Consider the following 25,239-nt stretch of genomic DNA (forward strand, 5'->3'; position numbering starts at 1 on the left):
CAAACGTTTAGAAGAAAAAAGCACGAAAAAGCGCACGTCTTACGTAACCTCCTTTGTTAGGGGAGTTCAAAAATATTATTTTAATACACATTGGGTGTCTATTTATACCCAACAACTGGACAGAATACATAGAATACTTGAAAATAATTTTTTTCTCCAGGTATTTTTGCCTCACAGAGCAAAAGATTAGAAGAAGAAAGTAAAAATTTATTGTCTTTAGAAAATCTAATATATTGGGCGAGTTCACAAATATAAATTTTATATTCATTGGACGCCTATTTATACCCCACATGATGACAGAATACATAGAATCCTTGAAATTCGTGTCTCCAGGTATTTTTTCTTCCTAGAGCAATGTTTTTCCTTAATATGCCTGGATTTATTTATTAGCTCAAAAAGTCGTACGTGAGAGGGGTTTGGGATAAGGGGTCAAAAAAATCCCCAGTGGGCAAATTGACGCACTGGGGATTTTTTAATGTTTTTGTGCAAATGATTTTTGCCAAAAAAATAGGAAATTCAACAAGTGAAACTGAAATTCACGTGGAAGTCATTTCCTGGCTTCACAATTGCTGTCGAATGCCTCGATTTAAATGGAGGAAAGACATGTTTGTTAGAGCTGTTTGTCAAAGTTATGCCAGTTATGTTTACCAATTGACCTGCACTGCCACCCTAATTTGGGCGAATTTTTTTTTCGCTTTTGTTAAATTTCTGTTCGAATTATTGCATTTTTATCATTTAATTTTTGAAAGGCTTGAAATTGAGAAGTGTCTTTTTTTGTCGTAGTTTCACAACACTTTTGAGCCCATTTTTTGATTCGGCCACCATCCCCAGAACACTTACCCAAATTCCAAGGAGTAGTAGGAGTGGAGTAGGAAAATGGGCACCGGGCCAATTCCGAAATTGGTCAAAAAATCCATTTCTGAAATTGGGCAACCCTCTTCTGAATTTGGGAGGCGGAAGTTTTTCCTAAAAAGGTCTTCTTAATTTGGGAGGCGGTTTTTCAGGGCCGTTCTGAAAATGGGCGAAGAAATTGCCCAAATTCAGAAATGGCTACTACTACTACTACTACTACTACTACTACTACTACTACTACTACTACTACTACTACTACTACTACTACTACTACTACTACTACTACTACTACTACTAAATGGGTTTTTTTTTGTTCAGACAATTTGGGCCGATCGATATAATAATCGTAGAGTTGCGAGTGGTATCATAAGAAAGCCCGTCCGGGGTTTAAAGTTTCGTGAATATTAGACGTAATTCATCTGTTTTCATTCACATTTTCGGTCTTTCTGACAAAATTTTCGTCAATTTTGCAATTTTGTTTAAATTGTCAACTGTAGTGCTTTTTATTCCATCTCTAAGAAAGGAGTAGGGTTGCTGAATTGTTCGATCCAATTTTTTTGGCGAGAGTGTATGCTAAATTTTTCAAAATTCAGAATTTTTTCGTCAGAAATGGGACTAAATTTGCTTTTTTAGCCCAACTGCTTTAAAGTTGCTGCAAGTAGACACCTTAAAACTGCGTTCATATTCTTCTTAAGCTCAAACGAGCTAGTTATTCTCCCCTGGCTTTATGAATCTTCTGGAATTAAAATTTTGCAAATTTAAATTTGATAATTATACAAAATGCACTATTTGTTTTTGCCAAACTGAAATTTTTTGTTTAAAAACTGATCTATTTCACAACCATTTGAACAATTGAGTGTTTTGTTAGACGCGCAGAATTATCTGAGCTGATCTTGATCTCACCATGGATCCCTACGATTAACTTTTAGATTTTAATAGAGCGCTACCTTCTAAGAATTTCGAATCAGGGCTCAATTAACGATAGATACTAATTACAGTAAAAAAAGCCCAACGAGATTTTTTTGTGGTTTCAGAGTTAAACTCATGGTTTTTATGGCTCTCACAAGTTTTCTTCTTAAAAATTTTTAGGACTTCTTGAGTTTTTTGCTTTCATTTGTTATACTTTTTTCAGCCCAAAGACTTAGTGTCCCCAATCAAAAATCCAGATACTTCACGAAATTTAAATTATTCCAAGACATTTTTTTCAGTTGTTAGCTAATTTCTGTTACGACTATGAATATATTGTTTTCAGAATGTACTGGTTAATTTTCGAGTTTTGCCTATTTTGTCTTATTTCTATCGACTTCGGGCACAGTCTCAGTAAAAAAAGGCGGAAACTAATTTCATGTGGGTTTTAAATTAATGTTTGTAACGGTTTTATATTCAACTAACGGTTTCTTTGTTTTGATACTCCACGTTTTCAATTTTTTTCAAGTCCAAATGAAAAAAGCATGCTAAATGCTCAACTTCGGAAGAAGGAGTATCTAGATCTGTTAATTGTTTTTGTTGCATAGTTTATGCATTTTGGGCTGAGACACAAATATCTCGCAAAGCTTTTTTTGCCTATCCTTGTTTTTGTTTTACGCCATATATCTGATAACGAAAAATCTCAATTGTTTCCCCAAGATGTATAACTGAATCTATTGAAGGATTTGAGTTTATAGCTGCTTGTTTTAATGACTTTCAATTTAAAATTTAAAAAAAGTTCAACTGTCTTTTTTGCTTTTATTTTTGTCACCATGTAACTCAATGTCACTAAATAGAAGTCTCAATTTCTTTTGTTGATTCAAACATTTCTTTCGCCTAGTTATGCGTTGTAACTGATTGCTTCGAACGTTTAGTTCCAAAATAGTTTTCGAGGTTTCTATACTGTTCAACTTTTGGGTTTCTTTTTGTTGTCATGTCTACATAGTCTTTTTATAAGGACGACTCGCTGATGTTAAGATGAAACGAAAATGACAATTTAAAGTTCTTGTAGGTAAAATCTTATAAATATTGTGCTTTGAACAGTGTGAGGTCGTAAAATTGTTTGAAATTTTGACTTCATAATGTTTTTTTTAATTGAGGGGTCGTGACTTAGTCTCATTTTCAACAAGCCGAATTGGCTTCCTGAGGTGTTGCAACATAATTCATCGTTTTTTGCAGAAATCCTAAGTTGCTTATGACTAATGAACATATTTCTTTTCAAAAACATATTTAGCTTTTTGAGCTTCGCCGTTTTTTAAATAGTTTTTCTGTCGATTTGTAGGTCAGTCTCTATAACAAAAGGTCACAACCCATTTCCATTGAGCTATAATTTAATCTTCGTGACGGTTTTAGCTTCAAAGATTTGTCTCTTGGCTTTGCTACAACTCTTACTACCACGTTTCATAAACTGTTTTAGACTTTTATATATTTGTACATTTTAAATAAGTTTTGTTTTCGTTTTAATTTAAAACAATAATCGTAGGTCCCATTGGCTTTGAATTTGTACTCAATTGAACTTTGGTTGATGACATTTCTCAATTGCTTCCTTTGGAGATAAAAATTTTCATTTTAGTGATTTCAGTTGATATCAAATGACATCAATAACTGTGAAATCAATTGTTTTCAAAAATAGAAACGTAATTTTGAACTTCGAACCTCTTCGCTCTTCTGTTTTGACCTGTTAACCAGTCGCTTCGAGGACAGGTCCCATATCTTTTCTTATGAAGTACAGGTTAGTTTGTTTTTTTGGGCTTTATCTGATGCGAGTTTGATTTTGTTATAATTTTTTTGGTCGTAAATAATGTTTGTTATTTGATTTTTAATCTTGTTTTTTCTAGTAGTCCTATTATCAATAACTTTCATCGCCTCTCAGGCTTGACCTTATTGTATTCCATTGGTTGTTTATTGAACGGTATGCATGTTTTGAAAGTTTTCTATCTCTTCGTCATTTGGTTGCCAATTAAGTCAAGAATGTGGATGAGCGGGGTCGGAACATTATGTGCTTAAGCACATTACCGAGCCCTCTTGTTTTTTCTCTTTGGTGAATTTTTCCTTTTTCTTTCGAGGTCCATTTAAAAACATTTGCAAACGTTTTTTCGCGTCTATCTGCTTGCTTTTTAAAAGCTTTTTTCTATTACATAAGATTGTATGCGTCTGCTTATATTGATGTTTCACAAAAAGTGAAGACTTTAAATTCGAGTTTTCCTTAGTTGCATTTTCTCGTAGGAAAAATTTTTCACGGTGCATGTCTCCAAATTGGCTCTGATAGTTTACAAAGTCGATGTCCGTTCTACATCTGTATTTACATTGTTTAAAATGGATTCCACTCTCTCGATTTTCGAGATAAGTTTAAAGTTCAGACGCATCTATGTTCAGTCTATTGCATTTTAACTCTTGTGAACGACATATTGTGTTTGGTGTTAACGTGGCAGACCGTAATCTTTTAAAGTTAAAATACTTTTGTGGTTTACTTGAAAATTAAATGAGACGCGTGTTACTTAACTAATCAATGGGACCGTTTAATACTTTGTCAAAGTTTTCCAGTTTACTCGAATACAATTCGTTGTATTTAAAAATGCATTGGATATCGGGGATGTTGATTTGTAAAAGAAGAACCTAAACCCGTGTTTTGACAAAAATGTTATTTTAACCGGAATTGTTATGCCCGAAGATCGTTATATCGGTTGGATTTATTGAAATGTTTGTTGAACTATTCTTTTTGTACATTCATTCTGTTGAAACCGTGATTCGTGTACGCATGAAGAAATAGCGGCAGAATTTTGTGTGAACACCGACACTCAGAAAAAACACCTGAGTTGAAAGTTTTCGTTATTCATAATTGTGTCTTATATTCCCCACGAAATTATAGCACCTCCCCTTTGGATTAATTACCATGATTGGGGTCTATAGTTTATATGACCGCTAAGCTGGGGGGGGGGGGCTATAATGAGAAGGAATCATAATTGTTTCAAAAATTCTGATAAAGAGACTAAAATTGTTAAAGAGCATTTTTTGTCTGCGAAGTTCAGTTTTTGTTTCTCTGATAACAGCTTCTCCAGTTTTTATTTCTTGTTCTCCATATAGTTGTACATGGACATCATCATATGATAGATCTGATCTAGTTATCTTGAACATCCAAATCATCCGCTTTTTCCATTTAAAACTCTATTAATTTCTGTTGCATTTTCTTGTTTGAATTGCTGAATTTCAGTTTTTTGTTGATTTTTCAAAGTTTTCATTTGTTTGTTTTGTCACACAGTTTCCCTTTATTGACCTGCGGTGGCAACTACTGATCTTTATCAATGCTGTTGCGACGTACATGAATAATCAAAGATTGACACTTAGCGCGCGAGGTATTTTGTTCAATTGTTTACCCGAAATAAAAAAATGTAGCATAGGGATCTGAATTACTCCAGCATATTGATCTATCGACAGCAATGAATAACATAGATAGTTTTGGCTGTACGGACGATTTTAAAGCAATGTTCCTAAGCCGAAATTACTCAAGCCACAGAAAACATCAAAAAACGGCTTGAGGACAGTCATAAACCAAATATTAAAAATTGTGTTCTGAATGTAAAAGTACTTAATACGAAACTTGCACCATCAACATCCCAATGTCTTTTTGGATTAATTGTACAACAAAACCTCTAACAGAAAGAAAACTGTCAAAGAGGATCCAAAAAGTCAATGGCAGCCCTATATCAACTGAAAAGAAACCTCGCTTCAACATGTAATTTTAAAGAGAAACTGAACGCAAACACAGGTACGTAGTACCTGTAGCAGTCTATGCCTTTCAAACCTGGCTCCTAAACAAAACAATTCTTCATGAGTTTGAATATTACAGCACCGTGCAGTGAATTGGATTTTATGCTCAATTATAGATTACCGAAAACCCTTGAAAGCACTAAGACTTCTACTACTGAGCCTTTACAATGAAATGAGTTATCTTCTTGTCTTTGTCGAAAAAGCGTTTCTGTAGTTTCTCTTGAACTGCGTATCTAGAACTTAGACTGACTTTGGACAGTTTTTGAACAAAACAGCATTGAAGAACAATGCAGGGAGATTGTCAACGACTTTTTAGAAAATGAAAAACAAAACGAAAAGACAAATTGAAAGAAATGAATAAAATTACCAAAAAGCCGACTAAACAGAACTGACGATAACTTCTTAGGACGCATCGAACTACTCTTCAACTACATATCTAGAACTTATACTTACTTTGGACAGTTTTTGAACAAAACAACAATGAAGAGCATATACTGGAACTTCTTTGAGAAACATTACAACGAAAGAAATAAATGTAGCTGGAGAATAATTTGCAGATGTGGAAACTGTAACATACTGAATAAATTAAAACTCAATTGAACTGTAAATTGGGTGAAAACCCTTGATGTCGCTCTAAATTCTGTTCTACTGCTATAGTTCTTTCTGTTCTCGTTATTTTTAATTTACGTGTCAGTTGCAGCTCGTTGCTCTTTTCAGTCTTTGTTTTTTGATGCAATTTAAACAAAACTTTTGGCTGGATTTTTTGTTTAACACTTTATGTTGTATTTATCAACATTTTTGCTCTTTGACTTTTGACATATCCCGTAAGTTGAATTCTGAAATTTTTTCCCATAATTTATGAATATTTTATATCGAATTTCTCCTCTGTTCAACTAACAATTTGTTATCGTTTACCTTCCATGACTCATACACAGTTACTGTGCTGCCATTTTTGAAACATTGTTGGATCGGTTTGGGTTACGGACAAAATTTTTTAATAGTTTATTAGAATTAGTTGAATTTTTCCTCAATTCTTTGACAATCGTAATGTTTCAATGTTACTCTTTCAGATCAACTTGATGGCGAGGGAAAGCTATGACTCAAGCTACTTTGAAGAAAACTATTACTCTTTACGGAACGACGACCTGTGGTCAGATGTTACCCCGATAAGTCAGGACGATGGGCTGCATCCAATTGCAAAAATACAATATACAGGTAAATATTTGCTCTCAAAAAAGTTTTGGGAAATATTTGGGTCCTGTTGCTCTTGTCATTTTTCGCTTGATCGATTTTTCATCTGACGCTTTTGACTGCTCGACCTCAGTCAAGGCTTACCTGGTAAAACCCGAGAGCAGCAAGTGTATGTTAAGTTCACGTAGAAGTATCTACTGTAAGTATCTGTTTCACCAAAGCTGTTGAAAATAAGCATGACAAAAAGGAGCTTTGAAAATATTACTACAAAACCCGTTGCAGTTGTGATAAGATTTTCCTTGCCTTTACAGCGACTTGTTCTGGGCCAGTTTTGCTGTATTTGAATTTGCAGTATTTGGCAACTGATATTAGCAGTTCTTGCATTTCTGCGCAAGTATAATTTTGCGCCGTTTAATTTCAGGTCTGAGTGAGTTATCAAGTGTTCTTCCTCCTGCTTTCTTCCGATTCTTCTAAGCATTTGGTTTCTTTTAGATGAGTTCATTGAAGTGTACGACTACATGCGTGCTGTTTTTCAATCGGAAGAGACATCGATGCGAGCTTTTAGTTTGACCGAAAAGGCTGCAAGGCTTAATCCAGCAAATTACACAGTCTGGTTCTACAGGTAAGTCCATCTGATGTATGCCAAAATTTGGAGGATCTTTCACTTTAGTGGGGAATTTTCTTTGCAACCCCTGAACTGTTTGCTAATTTCCTGGAACTGATGCAAACACTTGTGTGGCGTGAAATTTCTAATTTTACTAAACCCAGGGGTATATCCACAGGTCCAGTTAAGTTTATGAGTGTTCAATTAATGAACGTTCATGTCAATTGCTTTGAAATGCAAAATATGAGCCCCAGAGATGCAAATGTTGTTGAAACGTGCACCTTGAAATTTTGCCGACAGTCAAAACTAATGCAATCAGCTCCAGATTTTATATTCTTTTCTTATGCGTGTTTCAAAATTGCTGACGTCATTAAAATGCTCTTAAATTATTACTAGAAATACTCCGCGAAGAGAAGCGTGACCTATTAACTTGGAAGAATGTTTTGCAGGTATATTTTTTAGAGAAGTTTTGCTTAATTTTAGACGCAAGCTTATCAGAGAACTGAAGTGTGATTTGGATGAAGAGTTGCGATTTTTGGATGAGATGATTGAGATGAATCCGAAGAATTACCAAGTCTGGTTCCACCGACAGAAGGTACAGAATAAATTAAACTTGTTAAAGTTTACTACTGTTTTAAAAACGTTAAAATTTAAAAAAAATGTATGACACTTTTTGCTCCTAATCCGTATTATGGCAGTTACATATGGTTAAATGGTTATAGTTGCTTTTTTGAGCAAAATTGCTGCTTGATCGTTGATTTTTTGATTGACTTCTGTCCTTGATTTGCTTGAGGTTTAATTAATGTGTGCTCTCCTCTTCTAAAAACTAAAGGAAAAGGACTGAATTTGATCACATTTTTCAATTTAAATCTCAATAGTTGCTTATATAAGCATAAGTGATATTATTGGAAGCACATTAGGGCACTAAATGCCCCGCATCTACGCTTTTGTAAGCTTATCAATTGCTCAACACCTGTTACGTAGTAAATGAACGAATTATTAGCCAATCAGAATTGAGTATTTAGATTCGAATTTAAATGCGTATAAAACGTTCTAATATACATAGAAAGTTCCGAAAAAGTTCATTTAACCTAATTTTAAGTAAATATAACCACTATATGTATCGATTAAGCTAGTTTTCGGCTTAATATTTTTAGGTTTTCTAGATAATTGCCGATTGAATACGAACTGATTTTGACGTCAATGACATCAGACAAAAAACCTGTTAAATGAACAACAAAAAATCTTGCCGTCTAAGTTCCACTTGTTGCCTTGATCGTTGCTGACACATGCTATCTTTGATAATGCTTATACGTTGTTATGTACGTCCGAATTGTCGTTATATATGAAAAAAGAGTTGAATTGAATCCTCAAACTACAGTTTTACTGAGTTAATATGGTGCCGCTCCTGCTTATGAACGAACACTTTTAGCCTAATTGTTGTGATATACGTAATAAAACGTATTAAAGGGCAGTATGGCCCTTCAGATTTGTCGTTATATATGAAAAAAGAGTTGAATTGAATCCTCGAACTACAGTTTTACTGAGTTAATATGGTGCCGCTCCTGCTTATGAACGAACACTTTTAGCCTAATTGTTGTGATAAACGTAATAAAACGTCTTAAAGGGCAGTATGGCCACTTGATAATCGTTGCTAAAGCAGCAGAGAAAATTAAGCGTAGCATTTGATACGAAATTATATCTGGCGAGAAACCAGATGATCTTATACTGCGCCCATTTTGCTCGCGTGCTTTCAATTTTATATATATCGCAGATCAATGTACATGTTCTGCTTGCGATGAAAGAGTTCTGTGGCCTAAAACTGGATCCGAAGAGTATCTCGAGCTATTAGAGTGCCTCAACACAACCTTCCCTAGAGGCGATTCCCTGTTTGTTGATCTCAAGAGGTTCAGTTTGACAACTGACTATTTTGACGAGCATGGATTTGAAACTCCGATCAAGGTTAAGGAAATCGCAGGTTTAGAGTTACAGGTTCCTCATCAAAATTTTACAATTGATGACGTTGTCAGCTATTGATGGGTCCTTCAACTCATGGACAATCCCCAACAAAAAAAAAACTGTAAGACAAAACTAAACTATATTGCATCAAAAGCCTATTTTTGAATTTAGACGGCAAGAAACCAAACCCGTGAACTTTTTTTTTCGATCTCGCATGTATTCTCTGTAGAAATTATTGGTAAGGGGCCCACGCAAATATAATTTTTGAGACGAAAAAAGATCGCTATTGATATTTTTTGGTAGATTTACCAAAAATTCAAAAATATTGATATAGTTTGTTCGTATATCAAAAAAAAACCTCTGATAAAGAGAAAATTGAAAGAAAATTATGCTAATTTGTCCAATTTTGAAAATTTTTGGTAAATTCTGATGCAAATAAAAAAAACATAGAATATCAATATAGAGTATTGAAAAACCGTACTTTCAGACATAAAACCGTCCATTTTACTGGATTACCGTTCCGTATTCAAGAAATTGAAGAAATGTTGACCGAAAATAGAAAAAATTGAACAAAAGTATAAAATTTTGACAAATTTTCACAACCTCTGGCCTATAAAAAAAATACGATTGAATCCCTATAATTTTTTTCGTCGCTCGTTTATGTACCGTTTCGTGCGCGTCCTTTTTGTCCTTTAAATTTTCAGTTCTCCGTATTCCCTTTTTCCAATAACGTCGCTCTCCCAAAACTTCGCTTTTCGTTTTCTTCTGTCTACTTTTCCAGATTTCAGTGTAGTATGTCATATGCGATGAAGTATGTTGTTGTTTTTGCTGTAGTATGTTGAGTATGCTAGTGTGCTGGTTTGTTGTTTAGGTCTTATAGCTTCCTAGGGTGTGACTTAAGTTTATTCTCGAGTTACGGCTGGATTGTTCTTTGACTTTTCAACTTTACTAATTTACTAGCCCTCCTGTTGTAGTATTTTGATTTTGCTGCTCTATGTTTGTGTGTACCTGTATGATTGCTAGTTGGTTTGGTCTTGTTATCTTTTAGGGTGTGACTTAAGTTTATTCTCGAGTTACGGCTGGATTGTTTCTTGACTTTTCCAACTGTCTTAGTCTACAAATACACTATTGTAGTTCATTCAATTATGCTGTAGTTTGTTTAATACCGTTAGTATGCTGATTGTTTGTTTTGGTTTGGGTTTTGATAGGATGTGACTTAAGTTTATTCTGGAGTTACGGCTAGTAAATTTCTTGATCTTTACATCCTTTTAGTGTACTACTGCATTGCCGTAAATTAGTTTGTCGTTAAATTTGTCGTTATAGCCTCATAATGAACTATATTAGATTGTCTTGCAGCAACTTCTCTCCTTCTTCCTAGGGTGTGACTTAAGTTTGTTCTGGAGTTACGGCTAGTTTGTTTGGATGAGTTTTTGCTGTGGTCTGCTAACATAGTTCTTTCCGACCTCATTTCCCGCCCGTTCTTTTGCACCGTCCCGTTTCGTTGTTGCGCGTTTTTCACTCGCTTTCCCACAAGTCCCGTTTCCGCTCCGTCGCGCACTGCTCGCTCAATTTCTCGTCTGTCCCGTTTTCGTTGCGTCTCGCGTTGCTCGCTCGACTTCCAGTCCGTAACGTCTCCGTTTCGTCGCGCGTTGCTTGCTCGACTTCCCGTGTCTTTTGTCTCCCCTCGCGTTGACCGCATAGCGTTCAGCGCTCCACTTCTTTTTTTGTTGGGCACTGTGTGCTCGACGACCTTTTCTGCTCTTTGGGTGGTTTGTTTTACAGACTGTCTACAGTGTGCTGTGTTTGGTGCATTTTGCGTTGGGATTGTTGTGTGTGGGTTTGATTTGTTTGGAGTGTGCATATAATAGATAACCGTGTGCAGTGGTAGTTTTGCTGGTATTTGGAAATAATAACATCGTAATGTCTAATAGTCTTGATCAAAAAGTCAAAAAGTTGTACGCTGCCAGGTCAAAGCGTGAGGCTGAATTGCATGCCATACATGAAGATATTCTTCATTGTATAAATAGTCAAAATAGGCGAGTGAAAGTTGAACGCCTAGTAACAAAGTGCAACGAAGCATTTATGACTGTTGTAGACAAAAATGAGGACCTGATTGCATTTGCTGGAAAAACAGAGGATCCAAGTGCACTTGTTCCTTCATTAGAGTCTTACTTGGAAGCAATGACAACTAAGAATGACAAGATACTCACTTCAGCACGAAACTACATCAACGCTGCGGCTTACATTCGTTCTAGAGTTCCCTCAATTATGACCTCGTCAAAAACATCTAGTCAGCGTAAACATGATTACGTAATTGCTAAAATGAAGCGCGAAGAAATTGAAAAACAGAATGAGGCAGCCATTCGCCTTGCTAAACAGAAAAACAAATGGAAATAGATGAACTGGAGGAAAACAACAGGAAACGGTTGGCAGAGGCAACTCTGCAAGAATTTGAATTGCTGGACGCCGTTTCTAAAGGTAGCCAATCTGAAACAACTGCAAGTGCTAGAAGCTCAATGAGAAGTGAAAAGGCTGTCCAAGACTGGATCAACACCTCACTTGCTTTAAGTTTTCACAATGAGGAGAAAACTAGTGAACCACAAGTTATGATTGACCCTCCAGAATGTCCTAGCGACAACAACGGCAAAACAGTGGAAGATCAGAACACTGAAAATTCAAGGCATTCTATTCCAAAAAATTGTCGAGGCAATTACATTTTAAGCAATGAGACCTTGCAGCAACTCGAACCCTATTATACTCCACCTGAAAATTTTTTGGCTGCTGCTAACACACAGGCGTTGTACCAGGCGCATTTAAGAGCGCAAATAGATCAAACCGGCCAGCAAGGCATGGCGCTTCCAAGCATAACTAACCAAGGAACCGCGGATAGTCAGCCGCCTTCTGTACACGCCCCAGGGGCTTCTTCACCCCCTATTCAACAGCCCATTCCACCACAGCCGTTTGCACCGCAATTAAATCAAAATAATGCATCCGAGTTATTTCCGAACGCACAACTTCAAATTTCACAATCTAGGGGACCTGAAACATCAAGTCTACCCAAGAATAATTCGGCCCAGCGAATATGCTCCCGACAACAAATTAATTTTGTCCCCCGAGCACCAAACGCCACTATTCCTACTTTTCCGACAACAAATCATCCAGCCCCCGCAATAAACTTTCCCTTGCACCCAAGCGCCCCACCAAGTCCAAACACTCAACAGCACAACTCCGAAGCCGCTCATCCCATTGACCTTCCTATTCCGGACCCAGTATTTGCACCTAACGTCACTGCTCCCATTCTACACGCCCCAATGATCAATCAACCTCACGTCTACAACACTTTTCAAAATAATAATAACCGAGTAAACAAAGTCATACGTTCTGTTGCTCCTCCTTTCCTAAATATGCCCAGTATCCCTCTTGGCCAGAACTTTGTGCCAAATATGAGTCATTGGCGGTTTCCACAGCACAGACCGTCAATAGTCAACCAAGACACAATCACCGTGAATAGTCTGCCTCCAAATGTACACACGCATATCGCACCATCAAGCACTAATGTTCCACTACGAATTTATCAGAATTCGCCCCCTTTGATTGATATGCAATCACCATCAGGTGCACAGCAGGAAAACCCGATCGGGATTACTAGTAATGTTGTACCTGGTCTAGCCACTCAGGTTTTTCAGCCAACATACCCCTATGTTGGGCCCACTCCATTGAGTTGGAGCGGTCCGCAGGTGTCTGCAACTGCCCCTCCGATACCAGACAATGCGTCATAGATTAGGGAACTGGCTGATGCGATAACAAGTAAGAAAAACGACCCTTTGCCCGAGTGGAAACTTGCAGAGTTTAATGGCGACCCATTAAAGTGGCATGAGTGGTATGGTCAATTCAAAAGCGCGATTGACTCGCAGTCGCTCACTGATGACGTTAAATTGACGTACCTTAAAACACTCGTCACCGGTAAAGCAAAGATTGCAATCGCCGAGTTTGCTTACTGTGGTTTAATGTACAAGGATGCACTAAGGACTTTAGAACGTAAATTTGGCCAGCCACATGCAGTCGTAAGTGCACACTTGGATAAACTAAACAATTTTCCTCCTCTTAAAATGCCCAACAGTGATAACATCATAAACTATTCTGCAGCAATATCCAGCCTCGTTGGGGTTTTCAAGTCACTATCATATGATGCTGACTTGAAGAGCGCTTCCCTACTTAACCAAGCAGTACAAAAGTTACCACCAAACATGAAAGAGTCATGGTCGCTCTTTACGGTTAAGAAGCACTGGGTTAAGCCTACCCTCCTTGACTTTAACGACTGGCTTAAAGAAAAGGCTGAGGCCCACGATCTTATGAAACAAAGCGCAACCAAGACAAGGTCTGAAGATAACAGCACTTCAGTAACCAAGACCAAAACAGCTTCAAAAGTGTTTGCATCAAATTCGCAACAAAGGGAAACAAAGAAGCAAATGCCATCTGCTTCCACAAACACTTTCTTTCTATGCATTGTATGCAAAGGTAACCACCGGCTATGGGAGTGTCGAGTTTTCAAGGAAAAGACTTCAACCCAGAGAGCTAAGTTGTTGGCGGATAACAAACTTTGCTTTTCGTGCTTACGGGACAAGCACACATTCCGCCAGTGCCCTCAGCCAAGAAAGTGCCGAGCAGAGGGGTGCAATAGTTCGCCTAACACCCTATTGCATGGAGCAGATAGGGTTTTCCCAACAAAAAAGTCAACAAATCTAAATACCATCCAGTCTTCTGTCAACATAGGTCAAAGTAAAGCAACTACGAGTCAACAGCCGTCTAATAAGACCACAACAATGTCATCTGTTACTGATGTTAAGGGGCTCCTTCAGGTGACTGAATTGCAGTTGTTCAGTTCCTCCGGTTTAGATATCAAGGCTTTAGTATTGTGTGATACCGCCTGCAGTAACCTTTGGGTGGCCGGTAGTCTCGCAGATAGACTCGGTTTGCACGGTAAAGCACTAAAGCTAACTGTCAAGGGTATTAATACCGAAGAAGTAGTTGACACTAGGATCGTTGAAAGTACTGTGAAACCAAGAGAACATCAAGATTTCGAACCATTTACCATCAATCCTTTCGTTTAAGAGAGTCTGAACGTCGGCTCTGATATAATTAATGTACAGGCCCTGCAAGAGACTTACCCACACTTAGCAGTCCTTGATCCTGTGACATATTCCTATAAAGACATTGAGATGATACTCGGACAAGATGTCTATCATGCCATCCGCCCGTTAGAATACTTCTCTGCGGATGAGAAGTGTTCACCCGTTGCCGTACGCTTACCCATAGGCTGGGTCTTAAGCGGTCCGTTACCATCAAGTTCGTGTTTAACCTCAACGTGCTTTAAAGTGAATATCGAACATGACAAGGAGTTAGCAAGTCAAGTAAAGGCATGGTACGACATTGAATCATTCGGAACAAACAAGCAGATTGACTCAAGATCTGCAGCAGACGCAAGGGCTCACGAAATACTCGAGAATACGACGGTACACAATGGCTTGAGATACGATGTCGGAATGCTGTGGGCAGCAGACAACACCAAGCTCCCCAATAATTACTTCTCCTCTCTTGTGCAACTAAAGTCTCTCAAAAAACGATTGGCCAAGGATGAAGACCTCAGGGAGAAGTATACTAATACCATCAAGGAAGACCTAAATAAGGGGTATGTAATTGAGGTTCCGGACGCTCACAAGGTTGAGAGCCGGTCTGGTAGAGAGTGGTACCTACCCCACCATCCGGTTCTAAACCCGAACAAACCAGGTAAGGTGCGTAGGGTGCTCAATGGAGCAGCAAAATTTCATGGCGCCTCACTGAATAAATCTTTGCTCACTGGCCCTGATCTGCTCCAAAATCTTATTTACGTACTTCTTCGCTTCCGACAACATCCATATGCCGTCTCCGCCGACATCGAGGGAATGTTTCTACAGGTTGGCGTGTTACCCCATCAGATCATCCATCACTTCGCTTTCTGTGGCGGGAGGACCCCACAACTGACGTTGTAGTGTATCAATATACGCGCCATATATTCGGGGCTAAAGACTCGCCCACATGCGCCAAGTATGCATTACAACGCACTGCGAGAGACAATGCCAAGTTTTACCCCGAAGCTGCAAAAGCCGTCCTTGAAAACTTCTACATGGACGACTATCTTGACTCAGTGGAGTCTCCAGAGAAAGCCATCAATAGATCGAAGGAATTGGTACATCTTCTCCATCTCGGTGGGTTCAAGCTTACAAAGTTCGTAAGCAATGTACCAAATCTGGCTGACCGAATTGATGGTTCCTCTCAATCTACTGAGCCCAAGGTTATTGTTTCATGTCAGGAGGATTCATCGCATGTGCTAGGGTTAAAGTGGGATCACACTAATGACACTTTAGTTGTGAGTCGGGGTACAAGCTGCGCTATCACCAAGTCCCTCACGCAACGCTTGGTCCTAAGTCTTGTCTCGAAAGTCTTTGACCCCATTGGTCTTGTCGCACCGTTTACCGTCGGTGCGCGATTGCTCTTAAAAGACATCTGGCGTGTCACAGGACAACAATGGGATGACGAGCTCCCACAGGACATGGTTCAAAGATTTTTGGTCTGGAGTGCGGACTTACCAAAGCTTGAAAACATCAAAATTCCTCGAAGTTACTTTAGTGGACCCTTTGATAATACAGAGTTGCATATGTTCGGTGACAGTTCCCAGTATATTTTTAGTGCCGTCGCATTTCTTCGAGACCGAGTAACAACTCCTACGGGCAAGATAAAAACAGAGCTTGCGTTTGTTTGGGGAAAGCGCGCGTGGCGCCAATGAAAGTAATGACTGTCCCTAAACTGGAATTGCAAGCAGCTCTACTTGCCGCTCGGCTGAAGAACGAAATTATTCAGGCACTTACTGTAACTGTTAATCAAGTATTCATGTGGACAGACAGCACGACCGTTCTTCAGTGGATAAACTCTAATGAAAAGCAACCAATCTTTGTTGCAAACCGCGTTTGTGAAATTTTGGAGTATACCAGCGTTGACCAATGGAACCACGTCGCAACTAAGGATAATCCAGCTGACGCTGGCACGCGTGGAATGTCCGCTGAGGTTTTGCAACTAAGCAGTTGGGTAAATGGTCCACATTTCTTATCTAACTCAAATTTCCCTTTCGTACCGAACAAAGACGTCATTAATAACATCAAACTTGGCGTCAACCAAGCAGTCATCATAGAAGACACTGTCTCTCGCTACATCTGTTAAAAAACAGACAACTCCCGTTCCGTCGTTATTCCCATTTGATAAGTTTAGTTCTTACCAAAAGTACTTGCGCATTGCCGCATACGTTCTCCGGCTTTTGCCGAAACATGCCGGCTACCGTAACCCCGATGGTAGCATTACTGACCCTACTGAGCTTGACGAAGCCGAGCGTCATCTACAGTACTTGGTGCAAGGAGAGTCTTTTGAAACCGAAAGAAAAGATCTTCTTGACAATAAATTCGTTAAACGGAGTAGCCGAATTGCTCCACATTCACCGCTTATTAGTCCAAATGGGCTAATCCGTTCCTCAGGCCGCATCAAGCGGTTAATTGAAGTTGGGTTTAACGTAAAGTACCCAATCATCTTAGATGCACGTCATCCGTTTGTAAAACTGTTCCTTGAACACACGCACGTAAAGCATTATCATCAGGGCGTTGAACACCTAAGATCAATTGTGCAGGAACACTACACAGTACTGAAACTAAGATGATCCTTGCGTTCCATCAAAGCACACTGCCTGAGATGCCGAGAATTCCAAGCTGTAACTATGCAACCAAACATATCTGACTTACCTAAGGAGAGACTTGCTTACCAGTCTCCTCCCTTCACGAACACTGGCGTTGACTACTTTGGGCCATTCTATGTTATTGTCTGCCGTACTACTGAGAAAAGGTGGGGCTTCCTCTTCACCTGTCTCACTACTCGCGCTGTCCATGTCGAGATAGTTACATCCATGGACACCAGTTCTTGTGTTATGGGAGCTGAGCGGTTTGTGTCACGTAGGGGTACACCTGCCATGATTTGGTCGGACAATGGCACTAACTTTATTGGAGCGGAGAAAGAACTCCGAGAAAGTATTGAAAAGTGGAACGTTGTCAACATTGCAGCTGAGCTCGCTCACAAAGGTACTAAGTGGAGGTTGAATCCACCCAGCGCACCACATCAAGGTGGTATCTGGGAGAGGTTGGTACGCAGCTTCAAACGCGTGTTGTATACTATTCTTGGCACGCGTCGCCTCACGGATGAGGTACTGCATACTACATTTTGTCTCGTGGAGAATGCTCTCAATTCGCGTCCTTTAACACCCGTAAGCGCCGATCCGTGCGATTTGAACGCTTTAACGCCCAACCACTTTCTTTTAGGAGAACACTCTACCGGTATTCCGTCTGTTGTCGGCAACAATGAGTTCGACCATCGTAAACGTTACGCTCGTGCGCAGTCGTACGCTAATGCGATCTGGTCCCGTTGGATCAGAGAGTACCTACCGACGTTGAGCCGACGCTCTAAGTGGCAGACGCCTGCCGAGCAACACCTTAAGACCGGTGACTTGGTTTGGATAGTTGAAGAAACCAACCCTAGGGGTTACTACCCAACCGCTCGGATTGTGGAACTCCGTTACGGCTCCGATAGCGTCGCGCGCTCCGCCGTTATACGTACGTCGACCGGTTCACTTGTCCGCCCGCTTGTAAAACTTTTACCAGTTTTCCTAACATCTTTTTCGGGCCGGAGGATGTTACGTAGTAAATGAACGAATTATCCAATCAGAATTGGGTATTTAGATTCGAATTTAAATGCGTATAAAACGTTCTAATATACATAGAAAGTTCCGAAAAAGTTCATTTAACCTAATTTTAAGTAAATATAACCACTATATGTATCGATTAAGCTAGTTTTCGGCTTATAATTTTTAGGTTTTCTAGATAATTGCCGATTGAATACGAACTGATTTTGACGTCAATGACATCAGACAAAAAACCTGTTAAATGAACAACAAAAAATCTTGCCGTCTAAGTTCCACTTGTTGCCTTGATCGTTGCTGACACATGCTATCTTTGATAATGCTTATACGTTGTTATGTACGTCCGAATTTCAGATTTGTCGTTATATATGAAAAAAAGAGTTGAATTGAATCCTCGAACTACAGTTTTACTGAGTTAATAACACCCACACACCCCTTCTCTCGCCCTCTCGTGCCCCCCACCAATGCTCTTTTCCTTCCCCCTCCTAAGCCGGAGGTAGCTACTAACGAAGAGTACTAAGCACGAAAAGTGACGCGAAACCATTGACGCGACTTATGCACCATACATATCGGGAAAAGATAACTTTCGATCGGAATTGACAGATCAATGTCAGGTCTCGTAGTTCTAAACCCCGTTTAATAGAGAGTTAAGATAATAAATGAACATGGCCAACCTAGTTGAAGCCTGCGTTGTACTAGATCAACATCTTTCGGCTTTCGACATTATAAAGAGTTCTTGTTATAACGCTTTTCAGTGAACTGTTTAAAATAACAATGCTCAAACAGTAATTTTGCTGTAGAGGAGCATACCATTGGACCATATGAAACAGCAGCAAAAAGACGGATCAGGATTAAAAAATGGCAAGTTGTAAGTAAGGACAGTTCAGTTGTTCACTTAACAGCTTTTTGTTTGTGCAGATCATAGAGATGCTCGATAGTGGAAGTGAGAGCAGCGATAAAACAAGAAAAAAGGAGCTTAAATTTGTGCAATCTATGCTGGACGAGGATGCCAAAAACTACCACGCCTGGCAATACAGACAATGGCTACTAAAGACTTATTCGTTATGGAACAAGGAGCTTGATTACGTGGAGAAACTGCTCAAAGGTCATTAATGTTGCATAAGCTGATGACGATGAAAATCTCTAACTATTTGAATTTCTACACTGCGAAATCAGAAAGCGATGAATATTTTCTCCGGCTTTGATACTTGATATTTTGCGGAATGATGGCGCAGCGTTTTTTTAAGCTTTATTTTCTGAATCTCTATAATTCTGTAATGAGTTTGTTCAAAGCTATCTAGAATGAAAATGTTTTTGTCAACTATTTTGACTGATTTTTTTTTGCATTGACGGCTGTTAGTAAATATATTTTTGCCGACCATGACCAAATATAACGGGATGTGGTTTTCTTTTTTGCTTTTATTTCTAATAAATGGTCTTCTCTTCAATAAGTCTTCGCTTCTGGCCTTCAATTTCAATGATTAAAAATGAATTTAGCAATTGCATATTCACGCGTCTTGAAATCGACAAAAATTTGAAACAAAATGATGACCAAATTGATTTAAATCAGTTTTTTAAATCCGAAGCAGCAATTTATATTTTGAATAGTTACTCTCAAGTGAACTTTGAGTCAATTATTTTAAGCTCAGACGGTTAGTTCTAGAATCTTTTGAGCAATTTGAATTTTCGAGTGACTGTTTAGCTTTGCTTGATCTAAATTGCTCTTATGTGAATTTATCGCGGCTGTTAATTGGTTTATGTTGTCCAGATCTGTATCATCTACGCGGCCAGCTATTATTGCGCCATTATAATTTTCTTCGTCAACCAAAAGTTTGGTTCGATTTAACTGATTTTACTTTTTTTTTGCGTGAAATTTCAGTTGTCCAAGCTACTTTCATTCTTCACCCACTCTACTCAACCTGCGTTTAAGAATCAGTTGCACTGCAAAATGAACTAAATTAGACGAGGTTTGATGAAGAACGAAATAAAAAAGACAGATACAATCATAAGTTTCAGATGAGCCCCGTTTTGGATGCTTACTACGTAAACTTTTTTTAAGTTTCTTCTGAGCTAACAGGTGTAATGCCTGACTTCTTTCTTTTCGAACGTTAACTTCTGTGTTTTATATGGTCAGTTTGTTTTCTGTGATCGGACTTTAACAGTGGCTGAGTGGCTAATGTATGGTAATTAGGAACTACTGTAATTGTTGTTCAAGATGAAATGGTAATTGTGAAGGCATAAACGTCTGAGTAGTATTTGAGATTTCCCTTAATAATATTTGAGAGATTTGCGTCTTAGGAGATTTTAAGCAGATTTGCTCACTGAAGAAGCTCAACGCTCCCCCAACAATCTTACCCCATGACAAAAATCCCCTACCCCTAACTGTATCCCCTTCTCCACTCCCACCACCTACACATACCCCCACTCTCCTCCCCCAACACCCCCACCCTATGGAGCCGTCCTCCCTAATCGCCTCCTTAAAAGTTTTTTTGAATTTTTAACAACCCCTTTTGTTTTATAAGATAAGTAACTTGTGATAATTCTGCTTTAGATTAAGTTAGCTTAGAGTTTATATTGCATGACGCTCTTATTCTACCGATTAAGTTTTATATATGTAAAACTTTTATTGACCGTTTGATTTTGTTAATTAGATCATTCTTCTGCTCCCTTTAGTGGTTTAACTTTCCTTTTTAAGATACGGATTAAACTGGTAAAGCTCGAGGTCATGGGCTCTAAGAACTCCCTGAGCTTTAAGCTCTAAATGTTCTGTTCAGGGAAATTGAGATCTCGGCGCGTCCCCTTCCGCATTTTTTTATCCTCCTAAATCCTCGCTCTCTGAGGCTTAATATGAAGTGTCTTGGTATTCTACAGTTTTTTTTAGCTGAAGCAAGTTGGTTCATGAATTCAGCTTCAACTTCATTCTTTTCGAACATTGAATTGTTGTTGTTGAACTTTGACTTATTTTCAGTGGTTTCGTTTCTAATCTTTATAGGCGATTGCGAGTGATGGCCGTATTTAGCCCATGTAGCATAGAGGATAATGCCAACACTAATCCGAGTCAGCAATTTGTCCGAAGTTGTCGGTTTATGTTAAGTGAAGCAATTGAACCAATAAATTTTTGAGTCTTTGTTGAAATATAGTATTTAGAAGTACTGATTTTGCTAACAAAATGGTAGCTTCGGAAAGTACATGCGAAGAATGGTACTGTCATTTTTAATTGCTCTTGAACGCAGTTCATAGCAATTATTGTAAACGTGTGTGTCTTTTTTTATCTAATTTTTTATCTAATTTTTCGCTTGACAATTTTGCGCTTTTCTTCTAGAACATTCTTTGACTTCTCAAGTGACTTTCACGCTTTCGTTCATCATTTTTGAGTGATCTCTAGTGCTCCGAAGTAAAGCTTGTTGCTAATATAGAATCGGTTGCAGCATAGGAAAATTAAGTGACGCGTAGCGCAGTGGTTAGTGCCGGTGGGCATGGAGAGGGAGGTCAGTGGTTCCAATCCCGGTGGGATCGAGGTTTATTGCACCCATAAAGTAGAACATTTGTCGGTTTATGTTTGAAAGTCTTGGACAAAGGACCGTTAATGTTTTTATTGAAAAATTTGGCTGTGTGCGATTGGCTCACACTTGAATGCAATACTAATTTCTTAGCCGAATTACTCCATTATGCAAACTCTACGTCCAGTTCCATTAATCAAATCGTGGCTTTAAATATGATGTGTTTCAGAGGACATTCGTAACAACTCAGCTTGGAATCAGCGCTTTTTTGTCATTAGTCACACCTCCGACTACACGGATGAAATAAGACTCAAAGAAGTAAGTTCAACTTCCTTCTGCATTTTTACGTAGTTATAGAACTGCTTATGCCATTGAAATATTATTCTTTTTGTCTACCTCACAAAATTTTCAAACGGTGTTTCTAATAATCTAAGCTGCATTTTTGTACAGCCAGGATTTTTTTGGTCACTTGCATCTAAATATGCTGTAGCAGATATGAATGGCGGTGAGCTAAACTTTGGAATCTCGAATCAAATATAAAATTGCATGGGGATTTTTTTCTAATGAGCTACTTAGTCGTTCCTTTTCAGATTATGTATACCCTAGTGGCGATAGACGTCGACATTTATAACGAGAGTGCTTGGAATTATCTCAGAGGCATAACCCAGACTCTCGACTCCATTGCCAATTATTCCCTTCCAGAACCATATTGCAGGTTTGTGAATTCAGGAGCTCCTGTCACGAGTAATATAGTTTTGCCTTTCATCGTTTCGTAGATAGATCATGCGTGAATGTGCAGATATTACATGCAACCTTTGTCCTCAGTTAAAGTTGTCAGAAATCATTCAATGATGTTATGTCTAACAAATGCTTTGGTTGAAGGCAGGATGCAATACTTGGGAAAACGTCTTAGCGTAGCTGATTCTGTTGTTTTACCGTTGTTGATTAGCTGATCAATTGAGCTGCTATCCAAAAATCCAGCTAAGTTTGCGCTCCGGAAGCATCCTTACATGGCATCTGCGACAATGAAGACAGGCGAAGGTTCGTCGACGCAAAACATTTAAAGTGCAAAAATTTGAGGGGTCGAACTTTTCTGAGTTTTCTTACTTAAAAACTGCAATTCTGTGCATGCTCAAACAATATGCTCACTTTCATTATTATGGACCATAGTCTTTTTGATGGTATTTAATAGAAGTTACTGGAAATTTTTCTTGTTCAACCACAGTTGGTGGGGCCACGTAGGTTGTTGCACTTGAAGTATTTGTGTGGAACAAAAAATTTTTGCAGAACGGAAGAAAGTGCGGACATTTGTTACCCGAGTTTATCATTTAAAAAAGGATTGTTTATTACAGGACAATGTTGGATCACATGAGAGTTCTGTTGAAACAAACAGAGGATGAAGGGGAGGAGGCAAATGGAACTTCTCACTCGTCAAAGACCAAAATACATCACGCTCAATATTCGCCATATCTGTGTATGTTTGCTGTCTCATGCTTCGAAGAATATCTACAGCAAAAAGTCACTCAATCAGATGGATGTGACAAATGTAAAGACATTGTTGAGAAAGAATTGCTACCTATGCTGATCAAATTGCAAACTGAGGATGACATTGTGCGTAAAAACTATTGGAAGTTTGTACAACTGAAACTGAAACATAAATATTGCAATTTTGAATAACTTGTATAATCGCTATTGTTTTTCTAAAAGGAGGAAAATGGCGAAATTTTAATATAGCTAAATAATTTTTCAATATTTTCTTGAATGGGGCATCCTTGAATTTAATTTATCAAACACAGCAAATTTTTCTTCATCTTTTGGAAATTGGTAAACATTTGATTCGTTTAATTGCTCTCAAACGAAGTTTATCGAAATTATATTAGTCCTGTTGGTCTTTTTTAATGCGATTTTTCGCTTGACTGATTTTTAGTCTAACTCATTTGACTTTTCTTCCTCAAAAGCGGGATAAACAGGTAGTGCCCAGTGGCGGGCATTAAGTTCTGTTAGAGCCTTTCAACTCACTAGTCTCCAAGTTATGCGATTCGCAAACTTTTGGAAACTTAAACTTATGGTGTGAAGGGCAGTTGTGAAGTTGACCCCCCCCCCCCACACACACACACACACACATCAGCCCCACAACCCACTTTACCCCCCCCCCCAAGCCCTTCCCCGGAACGTCGTACAGGCCTTAAGGACCCGTGCAGCCAAAGACCTCCAACCGTTGCCCCCCCCCCAACTGTTGCCCCCAGCCCCATCAGCAACCCCCCCCCACTTTTGCCACCTCATCAGCCCCCCTCACTGCGCTCACCTCACGTTCCTTCAATTAAGCTAAAGCTAGCCTCACTAAACTGTGACTAGCTACCAACGAAGCCAACTAGTCGTTTGAGAGCAAATTGGCCGACGTTAGTCGGGTATGTTTAATAGCTGCTAATCGATAGCAGGCTGTTATTTGTCTTAGTGATTTTTTCCAGTTCAAAAGATTTGGATTGTATCAAGGTGCTGTTTTTCATTACGACTCCAATGAGAGTATTGCCGTATATTTAAAACCAAAATTTTAAGTGCTTGAAAATTGAGCGTTTAGGCCGAATTTCCGGCAAAAATTGAGCGGAGAATTTTGATATCGAATTTACTACTAGCTGACTCAATAAATGCTACGTCAGGCTTTATTATCTGTTCGCAAGATGCGTCCCAAGCGTTTTGATGTCGGGTTCATCTGATTTTCATTGAATTCATTCTTCTTTGAAAATTTTGGGTGTTTTTGACGCGTTTTTAGCATGAAATATCTTTAGTTTTCTGTATTCAAATAGAAGCGAGTGCCAATTATTCTTCTTTTTGATGAGTCTGAGGACATATTGACCACTATTTTGTCGGTTTTGGTTCAAGTAATAATAAAAAAAATTTCGTAAGTTTGATGAAAGCTTGCCAGATTTTGAAATTTTCTGGGTTTTCTTCAAACTTTTCAAAATTAAATGTAATTTTTAATAGACGTCGTCATCCTCTCAACGGCTATTTTTATACGCTTTTCATGCAATGTATTAGTGTATTAGTGTGCTGTCCTATTTCTAAGATCTGATCACATAATTACCGGCTTTTTGCGCCATGAGAAGTAAAGTGGTGATTTATTCCTGCTGGTTTAGTAAAGAGCAGAAAAGCGAACACATTTGAAGCGTGATTTTTTTTCAAATTAACTTTTTAATGGAGTGCGAAAATTGGGAGGTTGAACAAATTTTTGGTTTTTGACGGAAATTTTTATCACGTACGACGGCTTAACTTTTATTTCTGTATGTATTGATACGTATGGTTTTATTTTGTGCCTAGTTGCAATTGCTTGAATGCTTCATTGGCAGATAACACTTCCTATGAAATAGACACTTTCTCGCAAAAAATAAGTGGTTCTTATATTTGCCATAATTTTTTGGTTCTATTGTGGTGACATTTAGTATCATTAATAGCCGCCCTCATCTTCTCTGCCGGCTATTATAGCGCTCCTAATTTTTTTTTACAATTCAAAGAGTTTGAATTTTATTGGGGCGCTGTGTTTTTTTTAGATGTGTTCACACATTTTTCAATGACGACACTGAGCTTTCAAAACGGGATAAATAGGTAAAGCCCAGTGGGCATTAAGTTTCATT

At 38.6% G+C, this 25,239-nt stretch overlaps 1 protein-coding gene across 1 annotated transcript in view; it reads left to right on the forward strand.

The window, feature by feature from the left end:
• The window catches only part of LOC142341507 (protein farnesyltransferase/geranylgeranyltransferase type-1 subunit alpha-like), a 351,573-nt gene extending 328,163 nt beyond the window's left edge, over positions 1-23,410 (forward strand). The window contains exons 2-8 of the mRNA XM_075392490.1: positions 6,655-6,801; positions 7,270-7,399; positions 7,865-7,976; positions 19,029-19,215; positions 21,840-21,928; positions 22,201-22,325; positions 22,963-23,410. Coding sequence (XP_075248605.1) covers positions 6,666-6,801; positions 7,270-7,399; positions 7,865-7,976; positions 19,029-19,215; positions 21,840-21,928; positions 22,201-22,325; positions 22,963-23,287 — 1,104 coding nt within the window. The 5' untranslated portion in view covers positions 6,655-6,665 and the 3' untranslated portion in view covers positions 23,288-23,410. The remainder of the gene's footprint in view (positions 1-6,654; positions 6,802-7,269; positions 7,400-7,864; positions 7,977-19,028; positions 19,216-21,839; positions 21,929-22,200; positions 22,326-22,962) is intronic.
• Positions 23,411-25,239: the final 1,829 nt, after the last annotated feature.

Source organism: Convolutriloba macropyga, chromosome 6 (assembly GCF_964194025.1).
Source record: "Convolutriloba macropyga chromosome 6, txConMacr16.3, whole genome shotgun sequence".
Classification (NCBI taxonomy): domain Eukaryota; kingdom Metazoa; phylum Xenacoelomorpha; order Acoela; family Convolutidae; genus Convolutriloba; species Convolutriloba macropyga.